Source organism: Anolis carolinensis, chromosome 2 (assembly GCF_035594765.1).
Source record: "Anolis carolinensis isolate JA03-04 chromosome 2, rAnoCar3.1.pri, whole genome shotgun sequence".
Taxonomy (NCBI): Eukaryota; Metazoa; Chordata; class Lepidosauria; order Squamata; family Dactyloidae; genus Anolis; species Anolis carolinensis.
In genome coordinates, this window is record NC_085842.1 from 205303943 (window position 1) to 205324850 (window position 20908).

The 20908-nt window shown below is 41.7% G+C and overlaps 1 protein-coding gene across 1 annotated transcript in view; it reads right to left on the reverse strand.

Moving 5' to 3' along the window:
* The window catches only part of fbxo10 (F-box protein 10), a 41644-nt gene extending 26911 nt beyond the window's left edge, over window positions 1-14733 (reverse strand). Inside the window, exons 1-3 of the mRNA XM_003223342.4 lie at window positions 14622-14733; window positions 3759-4349; window positions 1767-2624 (exon numbers count right to left, since the gene is read on the reverse strand). Coding sequence (XP_003223390.1) covers window positions 1767-2624; window positions 3759-4343 — 1443 coding nt within the window. The 5' untranslated portion in view covers window positions 4344-4349; window positions 14622-14733. The remainder of the gene's footprint in view (window positions 1-1766; window positions 2625-3758; window positions 4350-14621) is intronic.
* Window positions 14734-20908: the final 6175 nt, after the last annotated feature.

The following is a 20908-nucleotide window of genomic DNA, read 5'->3' on the forward strand; positions in this document are numbered from 1 at the left end:
ATACGTACAAGAATTCTGTTCCATTTTGTGCTTAGCCATTCATTTTTACCTCGGCCTTACATGCTCACTTGAGAGTAAGGCTCACCTATCCCACACTTCAGAAATTCTTAATTAATGAAACAGGGATCGCCATTTCTCTCACGTCTCCCCTCTTGCAAGTCTTGTAGACTCAGCAAACCAGAACAAAACAAATAAGGATCCAATTGCTAAAGCATACACTCATGTAAACAAAGCCTCCATTTCAGCCTGAAGCATCTATTAAACAGCCTAGAGACATTCTCTCTCCTGACGCCCTTTTCCTCTTCCCTTTGAAGCGAGAGAGCAGCAAATTATTGACTTGGAAAGGCAAGGCTGAAGACTCCTTAGAAAAATAAAGATGTAATCACAAAGCCTTTCACCTGGGAACAAGGATGATGCAACAAATGGCACACAAACTCCTACTTAATGCTTCACTTGAAAGCTAAATTTCCTCCTAGCACAAGAATCTCAGACTGAAAAATGCCCTATCTCAGTTTACTTTCAGCCCTTTTGATATTGCCAAGAAATGTTTAAAAAATGAAGCACTGCTTGGCCCACAAGACAATTCATAGAAATCTTCCCCTTTTTCAGTTCTTGAACACTATACAACCTCACATATAAAGGCCTCTTTTGTGAGCCTTGTGAAAAGCATTAAAGCCCCATCTATTTGACCATTGCAAGTCTTAAAAGGTAAAGGTAAAGGTTTCCCCTGACGTGAAGTCCAGTCATGACTGACTCTGGGGGTTGGTGCTCATCTCCATTTCTAAGCCGAAAAGCCAGCGTTGTCCGTAGACACCTCCAAGGTCATGTGGCCGGCATGACTGCATGGAGCGCCGTTACCTTCCCGCAGAGCGGTACCTATTGATCTACTCACATTGGCATGTTTTCGAACTGCTAGGTTGGCAAAAGCTGGAGCAACAGCGGGCACTCACTCCGCTCCCAGGATTTGAACCTGGGACCTTTCGGTCTGCAAGTTCAGCAGCTCAGTGCTTTAACACACTTCGCCACCGGGGCTCCTATTGCAAGTCTTACCCAACAGCAAATCAGAGATGTTTTTGATGCATATCCTCCTAAATAAATAAATAGGCACTCTTGCTTTTTTGAAAACAAAATGAAACGTGAGAGCAATTTGTTCACCCTTCCCCATATGTTTCAAAATCAGGAAGCTTCCTGACCCTTAGCAAAATTAAGGGAAATCAGAGAAATTAAGCATGCACCTTTGGGCCCTTCCACACAGCCAAAATATCAAGTTAGACAATCCACAATATCTGCTTTGAACTGGGTTATGTGAGTCCACACTGCCATATAATCCAGTTCAATGTGGATTTTATACAGCTGTGTGGAAGGGGCCTTCGGCTCCTTCTACCCTGCTCTATATCCCAGGATCTGATCCCAGATTATCTGCTTTAAACTGGATAATACAAGTCTCCAATGCCAGATAATCTGGGATAAAAAGGTAATCTGGGTTCAGATCCTGGGATATAGGGCAGTGTGGAAGGGGTCTTAGTTTAATTTACATCATTTTTCAAGGTTGTGGAATCCAACTTTAAAACATCCAAAATCATTAGCTTATATCTTATCTGCTGAATCCTTTTTAAAATGCGGTCAAGGAGACATTAAATATTCACAGTATTTATAGGTTCAAACCACAAAGCTTTTGGAACGCCAATCTGAAAGGGAAAAGCACAGCTAAGCACATTACAGGTTGAACCATGGCACAAGAGATCATTCCCCATCTTTTACGGCACCTTACTGTTTTGTATGCATCGCACTGCATAGGTCAGGTTCCTGAAGATGCTCCCCTCCACTCTAGCTTGCCCCTGGGAGCAAACAAAGATGCCACCCTTTCCATCTCTGAAAAGGCACTTCTGAATGAGGCACCCTTGCACTGCACTGGCAAGCGACTGAGACTCCTTGTCCTTCTGCAGCTCCTGAGGCAGAGTTTTCAGCTCATAGTCATTTTGGAGGGCTGTTAACCCATTGGTTTGCAACCTGCCATGAATAACTTTGGCCAACATGTGACTCAGGCTGTGAGCCTGGTAAGGCAGTTTGTAGACTGACTCATCATCGTCCTCATTCTCACTGCTTATGCTCAGTTCGCTGTCACTGGAATCTGTATCTATCGTCACAGCTTCCTCCTTGTGCATCATACTAGGATTTCCAATGACATCACTCTCCTTCTCACATCCTCTCTTTGGTATCCCTTGAGTCTGTGAAGCAGGGAATATATTACCCAGGTCCTCACCCACCACAATCTCACAGGTCCTCGTGTTCCTTATCGGTAGATGCCCCTGGCTTTCCAACTTCGTCATGTTACAAAACGGTGCCTCTGACGTCTGCAGCAACACAGAACGTGATTTTGCCAACATGGACAAGTGTTTGCAGGCCCAGTTCCTGTCCAAAGATGGGCAGCCTTCTACCGTCACGGAGGCATTTTCACTCCCAACAAACTCGCAGTTTTCCAGGAGGCAGATGGCCACGCTGTGGACATTGATGCTGGACTGGTTGAAGGTGCAGAATTTGACCTGGCAGGTTCCTGGGGCATGAATCTGCAGCTGACTGTTCTCAAAGTTGCAGTTGTCAAACTGGACGTGACCGGAGGTTGTCTAAAGAGAAACAATACAGTCAGATCAACCCAGTTTACACTACCAAACATCTCAAGACATATCAATACAACATTTCCCCAATTGGCAAACATTCATTGCCAATACAGAGAAGGGATTCCCCGAAATGCAAAGGCAAGAGGCCACTATAACCAGGAATGTAATCTAATATCATTGGACTCACAAACCCTTAATATAAGAGTTCTGCACTCTATGAATGTATGTGTGTTTGTAACACATTGATTATATTTTGGTTTAGAGACGTGTATTTTGAAGCATTTAGTATATTTTGAATCTCTATAATCCTTATGTGTATATTGAATGTTCTATAACTATAGCATATATAGGAAATACTGGCTTATAGTTTATATGATTAAACATTCATTGCCAACAAAACATAACAAAACAGATCAAATCATAAACAATAAAATAAACAACATCGACGTGTACTTATAAAACAACTCAAAGATAACAAAATTCAAATTTAGGTATACAAATAAAACATTTGGAGCACGTTTAACTAATAAATCTAATAATAATAAACAATTAAAACGTTAAAAGTATATGGCAATGAAGTGGCAAGCCAACAGGGCTGAGATAGATATCAATTATCAGAATGTTTAGTAAAGTGCTAATCCTACTCCCCATAAACTAGAGTACATCAATGAGTTTTAAACAGCATTTTAATGGAGAGAAGGGACCGTTTTTAATTCTCTTAGGCAGCTCTTGTTCAATTCCTATGGCAGCCATCATCCACTTGATGTCTATGGGCCCTTCTACACAGGCCCTAAAATGCATAAGAAACTGGAATAAAAGGGGAGTGGAGTGGCTACATGACGTTTTCCGAAAATGTGAATTGGATCTCATTAATGGTTGAAAAACACATGTTAAAAAGGTGTGCTTAAAATCCGATTTCAGCCAAAAAAAATGTGTGTATTTCCATCACTGTATATCCTTGCATTCAAGAAAAACATGGGACTTTGTTCCTATATGCTGGTGTGGGCTGCTCTCAGTCACCAGAGAACCTATGACTGAATTGCCCCATTTGCTTCAAATCGATCCACCTCCACTCCGCTACACTTAACAAAACTCCAGCTTTGTGACATAAACTGGACTCTCAAATACATTTACACTCACCTTATAGACAACGGGTGTGAACCAAGCTGGCATGAAGATCAAATTGCACAACCGCATGGTGGGACAGTGCTGGTCAAAGCTCACCAGGAGGGCCACATCACCGAGCTTGCCCTTCCCCATAATTTCCACCGGGGCCTTGAGGAAAATCTCACTCTGCTCCTCATACACTCCAGGCAAGAGCACAATTCTGTCATAAGCACTTGCCGAGAGCAAGGCACTCCTTAGGTTGTCAAACTCACAACCGGGCCCCACGCAAAGTACACGGCGGTCCTTTTTCCTCCTGAACAAATAGAAGCAGTTAGAGGACTCAAAGTCTTGGCTGTTTTTGGTCCAGGTTTTCGAGGCTAGATAATGTTGCTTGAAGGCTTCCCTCCAGGACCAAGGCTCAACGTCTGGCTGGTTGGGCCAGTTTGGGTGACGGCACTCAATGCAACCAAGGCATAGTTGCCGCCATCGGGTGTTGTCCAAGCTGAGGATGAGTTCATACCAGGCCCTGCACACCAAGCTGCACCGGCCGAGGTCAGGAAGGCGCAAGTAAGACAGTATCAAGCGCCAGAGCTCCAGCGGGAGGCCGTTGATCTCCATTGCCACCTGTTCATGTGAAACACAACGATAAGCATCAAGAAAAACACCAACTTTCTACAAGAATACAATCAGCTCTCCACGTTGGTTGGCGTTAGGGTAGTGGTTCCCAGCCTGTGGTCCATAGACCACCAGTAGTCTGCAAGAACTAAAATATGGTCCATGGCCTCACCATTACTACTACGGATAATAACACAGCCCAACCGGAAAAAAAATTCTTGGGGTCTTTGTTTTTAGGCCTGTTCCTGAGGTTATTTGGGGTGCTGATTCAGAAAATTGGATTGGATAGACCACATCAGATCTAGATGATTAAATATGGTTTTCTGTGTGCAAGCAGATGGCAACAATTGGATGGCATATGTTCTGGATCAGCAACTGGAGCTGATGTGGTCTATCCGATGCAATTTTCTGAATCAGCACCCCAAATAACCAAACCAAATCTAAAGTTGACCAAAAACTGATTTGTAACCTTTTCGGTACTAATGTTGGAGAGTGGTCTCTGGTCAAAAAAAGGTTGGGAACCACTGTGTTAGGGGCACAGGAACCCTTACAAAAGTGAAAACTGGGAAAAAAATTAAAATACCAAAGCCTGACCACAGAATTGAACTGGATGACCTTGAGATTCCTTGAAAGATGTTCTCTTTAGGAATCTCTAGGTCCTTCAACCTGACCCTTTGGCCAGAATTTCACTATAAAATTGCACTGTAGGACACAGAGATTCCTAGAGAGAACGTTTTAATTGCATTCACAAGTATCCATATCCACAAATGGGGAGGATGGACTGTATGCTTGCAATTATAAAAAAAAAATCCCACTCTGCTTTGTTTCTTCGTTTAACCGGTCAGGCAAATAAGAAGGTAACACACACTTTTCTTCCCCTCCTCCCCAATTTCTTTTCTATTACATTACAACCCCAGTATCCATGGGGGAAAATGTTTCCAGACCCCGCATGGGTGTTTGGAATGGTGGATAATAGTGAAGCCTATCTTTGACTATGCTTTAACTCAATCATGGGAGTTGTAGTTTCACAAGGCCTTTAGCCTCCTCTGCCAAAGAGTGCTGGTGCCTCATCAAACTACTCAGGAGCTGTGGTGGAGCAATGGGTTAAACTCTTGTGCTGGCTGGACTGCTGACCTGAAGATTGAGTTGCTGACCCGAAAGTTGCCGGTTCGAATCTGTGATCTGGGGTGAGCTCCCGCCTGTCAGCTCTAGCTTGCAGGGACAGGAGAGAAGCCTCTCAGTAACACATTCAAGTGTCCCCTGGGCAACATCTCTGTAGACAGCCAATTCTCTCACATTAGAAGCTATTTGAAGTATGTTCTCAAGTTGCTTCTGACACGATAAAAAACCCCAAACTACTTGTATAAATCCCAGGATTACATAGCGTTGACCCATAGCGGTTTAAGGCCCCTTCCACACAGCTGTATAAAATTCATCTTGAACTGGATATATGGCACTGTGGACTCAGATAACCCAGTTCAAAGCAGACATTGTAGATTATCTGCCTTGATATTCTGGGTTATATGACTATGTTATATGGCTGTTTTATACTGTGCCATGTCATTGTTTTTATATTGTTTTATAATGCTGTTTATGAATTTTAATGTGTTACATTTTAACTATGTTGTTTGGGCTTCTCTCCATGTAAGCCGCCCTGAGTTCGCTCAGGGAGATGGAGGCAAGATACAAAAATAAAGTTGTTATTATTATTATTAGTAGTAGTAGTAGTAGTAGTAGTAGTAGTAGTAGTAGTAGTCGTCGTCGTATTACATAGAAGGGCCCATAATGGAGTTAAACAGGTGTCAAACTGCACTTTGAATCTTCTTTTGTAACAGTGGGACTATAAAGAAATGGACTCCGGTGATGGGGAGCACAACTGGTAGCACACTGGGGGAAGGAAAAGAATTAATTATATGAATTGTAAAGATTTTTTTTCTTGTAACAGAATGAATAGAAATGTAATAAAAAAATATTAACTAGAATCTTCTTTTGTAACAGTGGAAGTACATTTGCTCCTCTTGCTCCGTACCATACAATAATAGACATTTTTCATCTTCAATAAAAGCGGGTAGGCAGAGATTGTAGAACCAAACTCCGTATGAAGCCCTTGGGCCACACAGTACTGTATTTCAAGGAGAAAAAAAGGCTGAGTGGGGACAGGATAGCCATGTTTAAATATTGTCATGGTGCGGAGTGGACAAGCTTTGTTTCTACTGCTCTCGAGATGACGGACACAGAGCAAGGAATTCAAATCTCAAGAAATGAGATTCCACCTAAACATTAGGAACAACTTTTTGATGATAAGAGTTGCTCAGAAGTGGATCACACTGCCCCGAAGCATGGCGGAGTTTCTTTTTCAGAAGGTTTTCAAGCAGAGGCTGGATGGCCATCTTTCAGGGCTGCTTCTGTTGTATTTTTCTGCATGGCAGGGGGTTGGACTGCATGGTTCTTGTGATCTCTTCCAACTCTATGATTCTAAGGCCCCTTCCACACAGCCATATAAAATCCCACATTATCTGCTTTGAACTGGGTTATATGACAGTATGCACTCAGATAACCTAGTTCAAAGCAGATATTGTGGATTATCTGCCTTGATATTCTGGGTTATATGGCTGTGTGGAAGGCTCTTAGGCCCTTCTACACTGCCATACAAACCATATTATCCAAGCAGATAATCCAGATTATCAAATTTGAACTGGATTATATGAATCTACACTACTATATAATCCAGTTCTGAGCAGATAATCTGGATTTTATATGGCAGTGTAGATGGGGCCAAAGATAGCTTTCAATGAGAGCTACACTAGCAAACATTTACAAGCTGTATCTATTTATGTCTCTCACCCACACACCCATTCAGATAAAACCCACCAGTTCTATAATGAATTTAGCTCCAATGCAAGGGACTGAGGAGAGCTAGGCGTGAATAAAGGTGCATATCCATTTTGATCTATTTTCAGAATGAGGCTTCCTGCAGGATCTCAACTCCCACAACACCTCTCATGAGATGAATGTATTTTAAATGGCAATTTTCTCTCTGTGACTTGGCACTTTACAAATATCCACAGTAGAAGGAAAATGATGTTCCTGCATGTAGTACATTATATTTTCAAAAATGCTGAACAGTCTGTGACTATCAGTTGAATTAGGCTGAACAAACCTAAGAGCTTTCTTTAAATCCAGCCACTTTTCAAACAAGGATAATACCAGAGAGGGTTAAAGATAATTCAGCATAAAGCACAACAGGATAAGTGATCCAAAAAGAGCCATTTCCACCTGAATAAACTTCTGTTTGTGTCTACTTTTAAATGACAAAACATCCATCTCACTTTTGTATAGTACTCCCACAGAGGTATGCATCATTCTAAAGTTTACATATTCAGTGTTTACTGGCCTGCTCTCTTTTAATATAGACAGAGAAGCTTTTCAGTGAAACTGAAAAAAACAAACTAACAGACAAACTTGGTTCAAGAAAAACTGCCTTGTCCTCTGTGAAATGAATGCAATTGAACTTTGCTTCTTACGCTATCTCATAATAATAATAAATAATACCTTTATTTTTACTCTGTCACCATCTTCCCGAGAGGACTTGGGGCAACTCACAACAGCTCTGCAAGTGCCACATATGTACAACAATACACAAGTATAAATACATGACATAAGTATAAAAACAACAATACACGTAAAATTCCAGTAGAAATTGTAAGAATTATAAAATGTCCTAAGAACCTGAGAATAAGCTGGCTGTCTTCAATAACAAAGTGCAGAGTGGCACAATCGGTGGGTCATCGAGCAGGCCAGAATTACACAGGGTCACATGCCCTGATATGGAGGTCAAATATGCCAGGGATGAGCGGCATATTTGTAGAGTTTGTTGCCAAAATGGTAACAATTCCAAACAATTGGAAAAAATAGTTCTAGATGGCAGCATATTGTTGGCTTGGAGTAGAATATTATGTACAGATCAAAACTGTAAAAACGTATCAAATCACTTTGGTACAAGTCTTGGAAAACTGCACTATATAGCAAAAAGATGCTTATCCCCAGCACATTTTTTAATTCCTGGATAATTTGTTCAGATGGGTTTGGTACCTTTTAGAAACACACTCCACATTTGGGAACATTGATCGTAACAATTTCTTACTTTTCTAGAAACTCACTGTGGACAAGCAGCCAATAGCACACAAACTGATTCTCTTCAAGTAGCATAACAATAGAATATAATTTATCCAATGTGTCTAGTTTAACTATTTTTGTCCTGCCTCTTTGCACAAGCACTCTCAAGATGGCTATTAAGTCTAAACGTTCTCCAACATGTACTGCAATTTTAAGAAAAACGCTTTTGAGGAAAATTGGGTTAAGAGGGGATCGTTATGCCTTAATTACTGCCTTCAAGTTCATATAGACAGCAATGCTATGTTACAAACACCAATCCAGGCTCGATGTACCCTGCTGCTATATAATGCAGTCTGGAGCTGCATTATGTGGGTAGTATAGACCCAGTGTAGTTAAACTACATTATATAGGTCTCTACACTGATGATACTGGGAGCCCCCAGTGTCGTAGCAAGTTAAACCTCTGAGCTGCTGAACTTGCTGACTGCTGCCAACCTAGCAATTCAAAAACATGCAAATGTGAGTAGACCAATAGCTACTGCTCTGGTGGGAAGGTAATGGCGCTCCCTGCAGTCATGCCGGCCACACAGGTGTCTACAGACAATGCCAGCTCTTCGTCTTAGAAATGGAGATGAGCACCAACCCCCAAAGTTAGATGCAGCTAGACTTAATGTCAGGGGAAACCTTTACCTTTACCTTACACTGATGATACAGTGCAGTTCAAACTGGATCCAGCCCCAGGCTGGATGTATACTCTCCTATATGCCAGGGTCTGATCCCAGATTATCTGCTTTGAACTGGATTATATGGGTCTCCACTGCCATATAATCTGGAATCAGGTCCTCAGATATAGAAGTAGAAGGGGCCCCAGATTTTCCAACTCAAGACATGCTGCTTTAAAATCCTAATTATCACAGGCTTACATACTCCTTTGCAATGCTAGCTGGGGATGATGGGGAATATAGTCCAACTTATCTGGAGGGCATTAACTTGGGGAAGCTATGTTAAACCTGAGCCATGTGTGTGTGCCAATGTATAAATGTATACATCAGGTAAAACTCAAGTTTTGAAATTTTGAGGTTTGGATTCAGTCTTCCAACGTAATTCGGTGTCTTGTCCATGTTGTTATGTGTGATGCAAAATGTTCTCCTCTCTCTTTTGAACAGCCTGACACTTGATAATAAAAATGTAAAGTATCATCTCTTGTTAATGTATCTGCAGTATCAATGCCTATATGAGAACTAGCAAGTGTGGTGGCTTGAACGTTGGAGTAGGACTACGGAGACCATTCTTGCTCAGCCATGGAAACTCAATGGGTGACTTTGGCACATCACACTCTCTCAGCCTCAGAGGAAGGCAAACACAATCTTGCTAAGAAGACTCTGTGATAGGATTGTCATGAGTCAGAAATGACTTGAAGACACACAACTATACATGGACACATGCATGGTGAGAGCAGGGGTGTTAGAGGCAGAAATAAGAGGAGTTACATTGGCATTTTATGTAGATGATCTTATCCTTTCTCCCTTCATCCTGGCTTCTGAAAATGCCCTATGCAAAAATAAATAAAACTTCAGTCCTTCCAGCCAAGTCCTGTGTCAGGTTGAGAACACTTTAAAGAAGATGAAGCAGATATTAGTGAAAAGAAATAATGTCTGCCTATTGTTTGGCTCACCAATGTAAGGACTCCTGCATTATATCAGAGAGTCTCTAAAGCAGGCATGGGCAAACTTTGCCCCCCCCCCCCCAAGTGTTTTGGACTTCAATTCCTAACAGCAGTAAGCTGGCTGGGATTTCTGGGAGTTGAAGTCCAAAACACCTGGAAGGTCGATGTTTGCCCATGCCTACAAAGGACCATTTGGTTCTTCCCTTAAAATGCCTCCTGGCAGCAACCAGGTCCCTCTCACTGCAAATGAACTGCCCACATACATTCACAGACAAATTCATTCCAGAGTTTAAGACCAATGTGGGTTCACATGACATATGGTAGGAGGAGGTGTGCAAGCAGAAAACATTATGTAGATGAGTCATCTGGGCAAATCAATGAGTCTATACATCAGATTCTTCTTTTAAATACATCATCTTCCAACTGCTCATGGTGTAACTTACAGAAAGCCTCGAAATCTTCTATCCAAAATAATTGAGTGCCTAGTGGTGTCTTAAAGTCTAATTAATTTATAAGGCACAAGAGTCCGTCCTTTTCTTCCAGTCTCTGAGGCTAGTTGTACAAGATTATATCTTTATCTTCTGAACTGATTGCAAATGACATTCTGGTTCCAGATGCACTTCCAATGAGGCATTAGAAAGTGGCTGTTGTGTGCCTTCAAGTCATTTCTGACTTATCCGAAAGCAAACCTGTAATGAGGTTTTCCTGGCAAGCTTTGACCAGAGAAGGTTTGGCATGGACGGCTGAGAGAGGGCTTGCTCAGGCTGGATCTACTCTGCCCTATGTCCCACGTTCTGATCCCAGATTATCTGGCAGTGTAGACTCATATATTCCAGGTCAAAGCTGATAATCTGGGATCTGGTCCTAGGATATAGGGCAGTGTAGATGCAGTCAAAGCTGTCTGGACAAGACAAGGGAGGGGGAGAGAGGAGGAAATCCCCTGCTTTAGCAGCACAACTTGTATGGACTTCCCTCACTCAGAATAACAACAACAACAACAACAACAACAACAACAACAACAACTTTATTCTTATACTCTGCCACTATCTTCCCAAAGGGACTTGGGGCAGCTTACATATGGGGCAAAATGCCCACAAAACACTAAAAACAATACAAGCAAAACATTAGAGCAAAAACAGATTTAAAATATAACAATCTAGATAAAACACATATTGCATCTCCTGAAAATTCTGTTCAAACACCTTAGCAGCAACACTTTTACTATACAGAAACTATTTGGGATCTGGGTTGCTGTGAGTTTTCCGGGCTGTATGGCCATGTTCCTGAAGCAATCTCTCCTGATGTTTTGCCCACATCTATGGCTGGCATCCTCAGAGGTTGTGAGATCTGTTGGAGACTAGGCAAGTGGGGTTTATGTATCTGTGGAATAATGTTCAGGGTGGGAGAAAGGACTCTTGCCTATTGGAGGCAAGTGTGAATGTTGCAACTGGCCGCCTTGATTAGCACTGAATATTTGGGATCTCTCCGCAGCTTGCCTGCTTGATCCAAATATCAAGCCACAGGAAGAGGCGGTTAATAAATTCATGATCATTATTTTTATTATTGCTATTATTATCATATTGTTATTATTATACTATTATCATTATAAATATACAAGCCAGAGCTCTTTCAGCATTTTGCAGACAGGATTAGAACATCAGAAATTATATATTTAAATACACTTGTGTTGTATTATATTACCAATTTCCAAACTGTGTGTCGTGATATGTTAAGCATGCCAGCTGCAGTGTGACCTAAAAGTTGCTGGTTCGAATCTCAGCAGGATGGTAACACATCTGGGCGTTCCTTGGGCAATGTCTCTGTAGATTGCCAATTCTCTCACACCAGAAGCGACTTGCAGTATGCTCTCAAGTAACTTCTGATACGATAAAAATCTTGAAAATATGTTATCTTACAAATCATATCTTTATACACACACACACACACTGTATATATAAAAATGAACGTTTTTCATGAGATACATTGTGCCCTCATACATTTCATGATGACCATTTCGGTGGTGGCTCCCTGGCTGTGCAAGCCCCAACCCTTTTGAGTTTTAGAAAAGCCCTAAAAACATGGCTATGTGCTCAGGCTTTTAATGAATAAACGACAAAGATGACCCGGACTGATGTATGGCTAAAGCACGAGGATATTGGATGAACGGATTTTAACCATATGTTTTAGATTTTATACTGTATTTAATTGTTTGTAATAGATTTTAAATGCTGTTTGATTTTAATTATGTGTCGGCATCCAATTGTTGCCAATTGTACGCCGCCCTGAGTTCCTTCGGGTGAGAAGAGCAGGATAGAAATATTGGAAATAAATAAATAAATTTGTGCATGTGTCCGTAGCTCTTCTAAGGGCCCTTCCACACAGCCATATAACCCAGAATATCAAGGCAGATAATCCACAACTCTGATTACTGTATCTTGGTTTGTTGATGGAGTATTCTGTCATTAGTTCTTAAGTCTGTGTTAACTGATTGATTTGTATGTCTTGTGCACTTATGTTCATTATTGTATTATGTTTAGTTGCTATATGGTTTTATGTTGTTGTATGGTTTTCTGTTATGTTGGAAACCGCCTTGAGTTCCTTGAGGAGATAGAGCAGTATATAAATAAAGTATTATTATTATTATTATTATTATTATTATTATTATTATTACAAACACAACAAGATGAATCCACAGCAGACACTCTGCTGGCTGTTGTATTGGATCACAAATCGGACACTTCCCAAGTGTCTAGGACTGTGTGATGTATCGGCGAATAATGCGAGCAGATCCCAGTAAGGTGGCCTTCTGCAGCTGGCAGATAGTAATTTTGTCAGCACCGATTGTGTTTAAGTGTAGGCCAAGGCCTTTAGGCACTGCACCCAGTGTGCCGATCACCACTGGGACCACCTTGACTGGCTTGTGCCAGAGTCTTTGTAGTTCGATCTTTAAATCCTCATATCGTGTCAACGTTTCCAGTTGTTTCTCCTCAATCCTGCCATCACCTGGGATAGTGACATCGACAATTAATACTTTGTCTTTTAACACGATCGTGAGGTCAGGAGTATTATTATTATTATTTGAACCGAATTATCTGAGTCCACACTGCCATATAATCCAGTTCAATGTCCCCTCAGGGAGATAAAGGTAAAGTTAAAGGTTTTTCCCTGACGTTAAGTCCAGTCGTGACCGACTCTGGTGGTTGGTGCTCATCTTCATTTCTAAGCCGAAGAGCCGGCGTTGTCTGTACACACCTCCAAAGTCATGTGGCCAGCATGACTGCATGGAGCGCCGTTACCTTCCCGCTGGAGCAGTACCTATTGATCTACTCACATTGGCATGTTTTCGAACTGCTAGGTTGGCAGAAGCTGGGGCTAACAGTGGGCGCTCATTCCGCTCCCGGGATTTGAACCTGGAACCTTTTGGTCCGCAAGTTCAGCAGCTCAGCGCTTTAACACACTGTGCCAGCAGGGAGATAGGGTCGGTTATAAACAAAGTATATTATTATTATTACAGTAGAGTCTCACTTATCCAACGTTCTGGATTATCCAACACATTTTTGTAGTGAATGTTTTCAATACATCGTGATATTTTGGTGCTAAATTCCTAAATACAGTAATTACTACATAGCATTACTGCATATTGAACTACTTTTTCTGCCAAATTTGTTGTATAACATGATGTTTTGGTGCTTAATTTGTAAAATCATAACCTAATTTGATGTTTAATAGGCTTTTCCTTAATCTCTCCTTATTATTCAACATATTCGCTTATCCAATGTTCTGCCGGCCCGTTTACGTTGGATAAGCGAGTCTCTACTGTATTATTATTATTTACAGCGGTGTGGAAGGGGCCTAAGTGGTTAGTTTAGCCTCCAGTTTGCGAGTAAAACTGAACGACGGCGTCGCGAAATGATGCATGCCAGGAAAGTGTGTCACCAACATGGAATGTTTGGAAAACTATGATCCGACTCATCAGGCAGATCCTAAACTCCTTCAGGTGTACAACTGAATGGAGTTGGCTTTTGTGGTCTCGTCTAATTCTATTAATTACCCTTCTTGCATTTGTGTTCTCTACCCCTCAAAGCATTTTCCTGATCTCATCCCAGGCTGTGCTTTCTGCTCTGAGACACAAAGAGGCAATGCAGGATTTGAAAAGGTATCATTTCCCACGTTAAATCAAAAAAGACTTCAGCAGGAATGCCAAAAGGACTGTAACAAAAGCAGGGTTGGGCACAGGGGTGTGTGTGTGTTGCACGACCTACATTTTCTAGAGGGGGGGTGGTATTCCTCGATAAAGCAGCACAACCACAAGCAGACAAGACAGCCACCCAAAGTGGGTCTCCCTCTCTCTCTCTGCAGCCCACCCCACGCGTGCATCCTGCTCTTTTCCTGTCCCTACCCAAAGCCAAGGGGAAGGAAGGACTACGCGGCTAAACTTTCCCCCTCCCTCCCTCCTCCCTCCAAAAGAACCTGGATTCTCCCCCCCCCCCCTTTCCTTACCTTCTCTCACCGCATCCCATCCGCTGGCCCCACGATGGAGGCAGGAAAACACCCGAGGAAAGGAGCCACTCCCACGAGCTCCAGCGCGCACAGGCGTCCGGGTCATAGAGAGCTTCCAAAGGAAGAGAGGCGGAGGAAAAGAGCAGGAAAGCAAGAAAGAAAGAAAGAAAGGGAGGGAGGGAGGGAGAGAGGGAGAGAGAGAAAAAGAAAAAAAGTCCCATTCATTTCAGCGGGTTAGAATTACAGAACCCTAGAGTTGGAAGAGGTCCCAAGGGCCACCCAGTACAACCCCCTTCTGCCATGCAAGAAAAGCACAATCAAAACACCCCCGACAGATGGCCATCAAATCTAGTGGATTTGACCATCTGCGAAGGAAAGCGTCCAGGAGGGACATCATAAGGTTGGAAGAGATCCCAAGGGCCACCCAGTGAAACCCCCTTCTGCCATGCAAGAAAAGCACAATCAAAACACCCCCGACAGATGGCCATCAAATCTACTGGATTGGACAATCTGCAAAGGAAAGCGTCCAGGAGGGACATCATAAGGTTGGGAGAGGTCCCAAGGGCCACCCAGTGCAACCCCCTTCTGCCATGTAGGAACACACGATCAAAGCATTTCTGACAGATGGACATCCAGTCTCGTGGTTGCACCATCTCCAAAGGCAAGAGTCCCTAAGAGAACTGGGACATCAGAATCATATAGTTGGAAGAAACCCCAAGGGCCACCCAGTGCAACCACCTCCTGCCATGTAGGAACACACAATCTAAGCATTCCTGACAGATGAACATCCAGTCTAGTGGTTTGGACCATCTCCAAAGGCAAGAGTCCCTGAGAGAACTGGGACATCAGAATCATATACAGTAGTCTCTCACTTATCCAACATAAATGGGCCAGCAGAATGTTGGATAAGCGAATATGTTGGATAATAAGGAGAGATTAAGGAGAAGCCTATTAAACACCAAATTAGGTTATGATTTTACAAATTAAACACCAAAACATCATGTTATAAAATAAATTTGACAGAAAAAGTAGTTCAATACGCAGTAATGCTACGTAGCAATTACTGTATTTACGAATTTAGCACCAAAATATCACAATGTATTGAAAACATTGACTACAAAAATGCGTTGGATAATCCAGAACGTTGGATAAGTGAATGTTGGATAAGTGAGACTCTACTGTAGTTGAAAGAAATCCCAAGGGCCACCCAGTGCAACCACCTTCTGCCATGTAGGAACACACAATTTAAGCATTCCTGACAGATGGACATCCAGTCTAGTGGATCTCCAAAGGCAAGAGTCCCTGAGAGGACTGGGACATCAGAATCATACAGTTGGAAGAAACCCCAAGGGTCACCCAGTGCAACCACCGTCTGCCATGTAAGGTAAAGGTAAAGGTTTCCCCTGACGTTAAGTCCAGTCATGTCTGATTCTGGGGGTTGGTGCTCATCTCCATGTCTAAGCCGAAGAGCCAGCGTTGTCCGTAGATACCTCCAAGGTCATGTGGCCGGCATGACTACATGGAGCGCTGTTACCTTCCCACCGGAGCGGTACCTATTGATCTACTCACATGTGCATATTTTCAAACTGCTAGGTTGGTAGACGCTGGGGCTAACAGTGTGCGCTCATTCTGCTCCTGGGATTTGAACCTGGGACCTTTTGGTCCGCAAGTTCAGAAGCTCAGCGCTTTAACACACTGTGCCACCAGAGCCCCCCTCTGCCATGTAGGAACACACAATCTAAGTATTCCTGACAGATGGACATCCAGTCTAGTAGATTGGATGATCTGCAAAGGCAAGTGTCCCACATAGAACGGTATTGGAAAATAACTGCACCCAGTCTCCGGGCACATATCCCTTTGGAAATAAATGGCAGTCATAAGCTCATGGGGATGATTTCTCCAGGACTCAGCTTCCTGCATTTCCTCACATTTATGAAACATTTCACAGACAAGAGGCGGAAGGCTGTTTGTGTCGTATGAAGGGATCCATGCTACTTCATCTATTAACTGTTATAGAAGTTTGTGGAAACAGGATCTTGGATGTGATGTTCTACATCTCTGACAACCAGGGTTCAATTCTCTGTTTAGGCCTGGAAACCCATTAAGGGCTCTTCCACACAGCCATATATCCCACAATATCAAGGCAGAAAATCGCACAATCTGTTTTGAACTGGGTTATCTGAGTCCACACTGCCATATATCCCAGTTCAAAGAGAAAATTTGGGTTTTTATTCAGTTGTGTGGAGGGGGCCTGAATGACCTTGGGTGAATCACTCTCTCTTAAAACCCTTCCACACAGCAATATAACCCAGAATATCAAGGCAGATAATCCACAATATCTGCTTTGAACTGAGTTATCTGAGGCCCCTTCCACACAGCTGAATAAAATCCCACATTATCTGCTTTGAACTAGGCTATATGGCAGTGTGGACTCAGATAATCCAGTTCAAAGCAAAAATTGTGGGATTTTCTGCCTTGATATTCTGGAATATATGGCTGTGTAGAAAGGCCCTGAGTCTACACTGCCATATAATCCAGTTGGAACTGATTCAATTCAAGTTCCAACTCTTTTGGGCTTTAGAAGAGCCCTGAAAACATGGCTATGTGCCCAGGCTTTTAACGAATAAACGATAAAGATGATACGGACTGACTTAGGGATAAAGCACGAGGTTTTCGGACGAACGGATCTGAGCATACGTATTTTTAAAATTTATATACTGTAATTTTATATTGTATTTAATAGTTTTTAACTAAATCAATTGTTGATTGATTTTGTATAGGCACTTAATTGTGCAAGTGTTGTAAGCCGCCCTGAGTCTCTTCGGGTGAGAAGGGCGGGATATAAATATTGGAAATAAATAACAAATAAATAATTTTATACAACTTTGTGGAAGGGGCCTCAGTGTCATGTTTTGTCTTTCAAGAACAGCCTTAAAACACTGTAGTAAGTTAATGAAAACTGCATTATTTCAGCAAAACATAAAGTACAGCACACTCAGTGGAATAATGCAAAAAGAAGCAGGGAAGTCTTGGGGCAAACACAGTTCTTAGTCTCTGATAAATTCCCAAATCAAATAGCAGTCTTACTTCAGACAAAGAAACAGCAATAAATCCTTAGGAGCAGTTTCTCAGAGGCAGACTCAAAGCAGGCACACGGGGAGTGAAGGCTTAGGCATTAGAGTCAGTTTGTTACCAGCAAGAGCTGGCTGCACCTGCTTCTGCTTTATAGCCCTGAGTCCCCTCACAGCTGCTAGGGCAGTTCCTAATTACTCAGCTGCATTCCTGGGAGCTATTCTAGCCGAACGACGTCTCTGCTCTATTTCCTTTCGCCTCTCCTGAAATGTGGGTACTTGCAAAATCTCCTCCTCAGATTCCAACTCAACCTCAGATTCATGAACACTTTCCTGCTCCCCTTCCTCTTCTGAAGAAGAGGAATCCCTAACATCCAGTCTCAAAAGAAGAAGGCATAATAAGTAAACCCCCTCAGAACAAATCTTTCCCAAAAATCCCTGGTTTGCTTTGGGGTTGCCATAAATCAGAAATGTCTTGAAAGCACACAGCAGCAAAATAACTCAAGTGGGAACACCACAGCAGATGCTAGAACTCTGAAAGTCTGTATATTTCAAGGATATATCTTCTTCTTAAAAGTTCCATATTTCTAAGTAAATTAATAATTTATTTCCCTGTTAATTTTGTGTTATATGGAGGATGTATTCTGTTAGTAGGAAAAACACACCAAAGTCATATTGTGGTTAGTGACTTAATTTAGTTGTGAGAAGCAAACAGAATTCAAATCTCCATGTAGTTTGCACTGAAATTTGCCCACTCAGGTTAATCTATCATATTGGCTTGTTGGCAGAACAAAATAGGACAGGAAAACATGTAAAAGATACAATATATCAAACAGATAATAAATATACATACCCCTAAAGGTGCATTTTACTTTGGATACAGTTGGCTCTCCATATCCAGGGAATTTGCATCAATTGATCAAACCATACACAGCATGAAAATGTTCCAAAAAATAAAATTACAAAAACTAACCTTGATTTTGTCATTTTATATAAAGCATACAATTTTATTATGTCATTGTACATGATGGGTCTTTAGTAACCACTGATTTTGGAACCCATAGTGTCCTGGAATCAAACCCCAGTGGATATCAAGAGACCACTGTACACCATTTTGAGGGCTCACCGCATGTGGAAACAGATCTCGCAACCCAACACTGGACTTATTTTGTGTGTGAGAAACCATAAAAATCCAAACAAAAATACCATCTACCTTTATTTGTCCAAACTGACCTAGTAGGCTTCCACGGCCAAGTAGGGATTCGACCCTTACGTTCTTACGTTACGTTGTTGAAGGCTTTCATGGCCGGAATCACAGGGTTGTTGTGTGTTTTCCGGACTGTATGGCCATATTCCAGAAGTATTCTCTCCTGACGTTTCGCCCACATCTATGACAGGTTGTGAGGTATAATATAATATAGCACCATATGGTGCACCCCATTGCACCATATTGCCTTTTTTGGCAAAAACAAAACAAAACGTACAGGCAATTAAAAATATCCACCACCAGTTATGAACATATCAAATTAAGATAAAAGCTTTGCAAAACAAAGAAGACTTTGTCGCTTTCCAAAAAAAAATCCTTTCAAAACTGGAGTAACTGGGCCTCCAAAGAGAAGGACATTAACAACTTATCAATTTGAAATTGATAGGGCTCATGACTCAGCCAGACAACTGATGCCGTTAAAGGAAAAATAGAGCAGAGAGTCTTTCACCAGAGACGTTAAAGATTTGACTTTGGACTTTCTGTAGCTATTCTTCCCCCATAGCTAAAATCTGAGCATTGCAAAATCAATATTACTTTAGTGAGACAGTAGAGACTAATATTTTTACAGTAACAAGACAACTCTTATATCCAACCACGGTCAACACTAAATAGAGCATTTATTTCCTGAATAGCAGTCTGAGCCATAGCCGCCAGATGGTAGTAGTACTTCATTCCTAGTACAATATCTACACTGCCATATAATACAGTTTGAAACTGCAGCTCAATACAGTTAAACTGCATTATATGTGTCTATACTGACCATATAACATAGTTTCAAACTGCACTATATGGCAGTGCCAATGAGGACTAAGTTACAGTGCTTCTTGTGGTTTGGGTATTGGATTAAGACTGGAGATCAGAGTTCAAATCTGATCACCATGAAAACCACAGGGTGAGCTTGAGTAAGTCACACTCTCTCACCCTCTGAGGAAGGCAATGGAAAACTCTCTAAAATCCTACCAGGATAGCAAGAAACTGTATGACAGGGTTTTCATAAGTTGGAAATAAGTTGAAGGCACCCCACAACAACTTATGCTTGCTTTTCCTAGGAGTAAACCTTACTGAATACAGTTAGACTCGCTTCTGAGTATAAATGTATATCACTGCTTTTGCTTTTGAACATAAATGCATATAAGTACAAATGAGTGTGAGACAACAGGAAGTGAGAGGAAATCTACCTTCAGACGGGAAATTCACTCCTGAAGAGTTATCATGGGTAAAAGGTGTCTCCACTGAAGTTTTATCTCGAATCCTTGTTTTCACGACAACCCAAAATTTCCAGAATGCACTTGTTAGAGGAACTGAGTGAAGTGAAATCTTCTGAACAGACAGTAAAACAAACACCACAGGGATGTTAACCCTTCCATATGCTATTCAAATGAGTGTGTATGTATATAGATATATAGCTGGAGTTACACTTAGAAAATATACTTGTTCTGATTTAGATACAACTTCATCTTAAGAACAAATGTACAGAACCTATTTCGTTTGTAACCCAGAGACTGTCGTAGTTGAAACTCCATCTTGTGTACAGAACTTTGCATTTGTATTTTACCAAGGTATTTTGCAGCTGGAAGTACAATCTGGTTTGGCCAGTTTAACAGGCCTGGGGGAAGTGAAACGTGTCCCTGTAACTCTCAGTGGAAGGCAATAGGACAAAAGGTGCAAAGTAGCTATCTTCAATCTTCAGATTCTTGTCTTTGTTGTGGCAGTTCCTAATGGATTTATTCCAAAAGCTTAGCAAGCAACTAAAGGGCTTTTAGCACCATAAATATTGCTATATTTTATTTAAAGTCCATTGTTTTTTTAACTGCAGCCCACTTTTTCAGGCAAATGGAATACTATCTGAGTTGGCAAATTGTGTACACTTAGGGTGTTGTGTGGTTTTTGGGCTGTATGGCAGTGTTCTAGCAGCATTTTCTCCTGACATTCTGCCTGCATCTGTGACT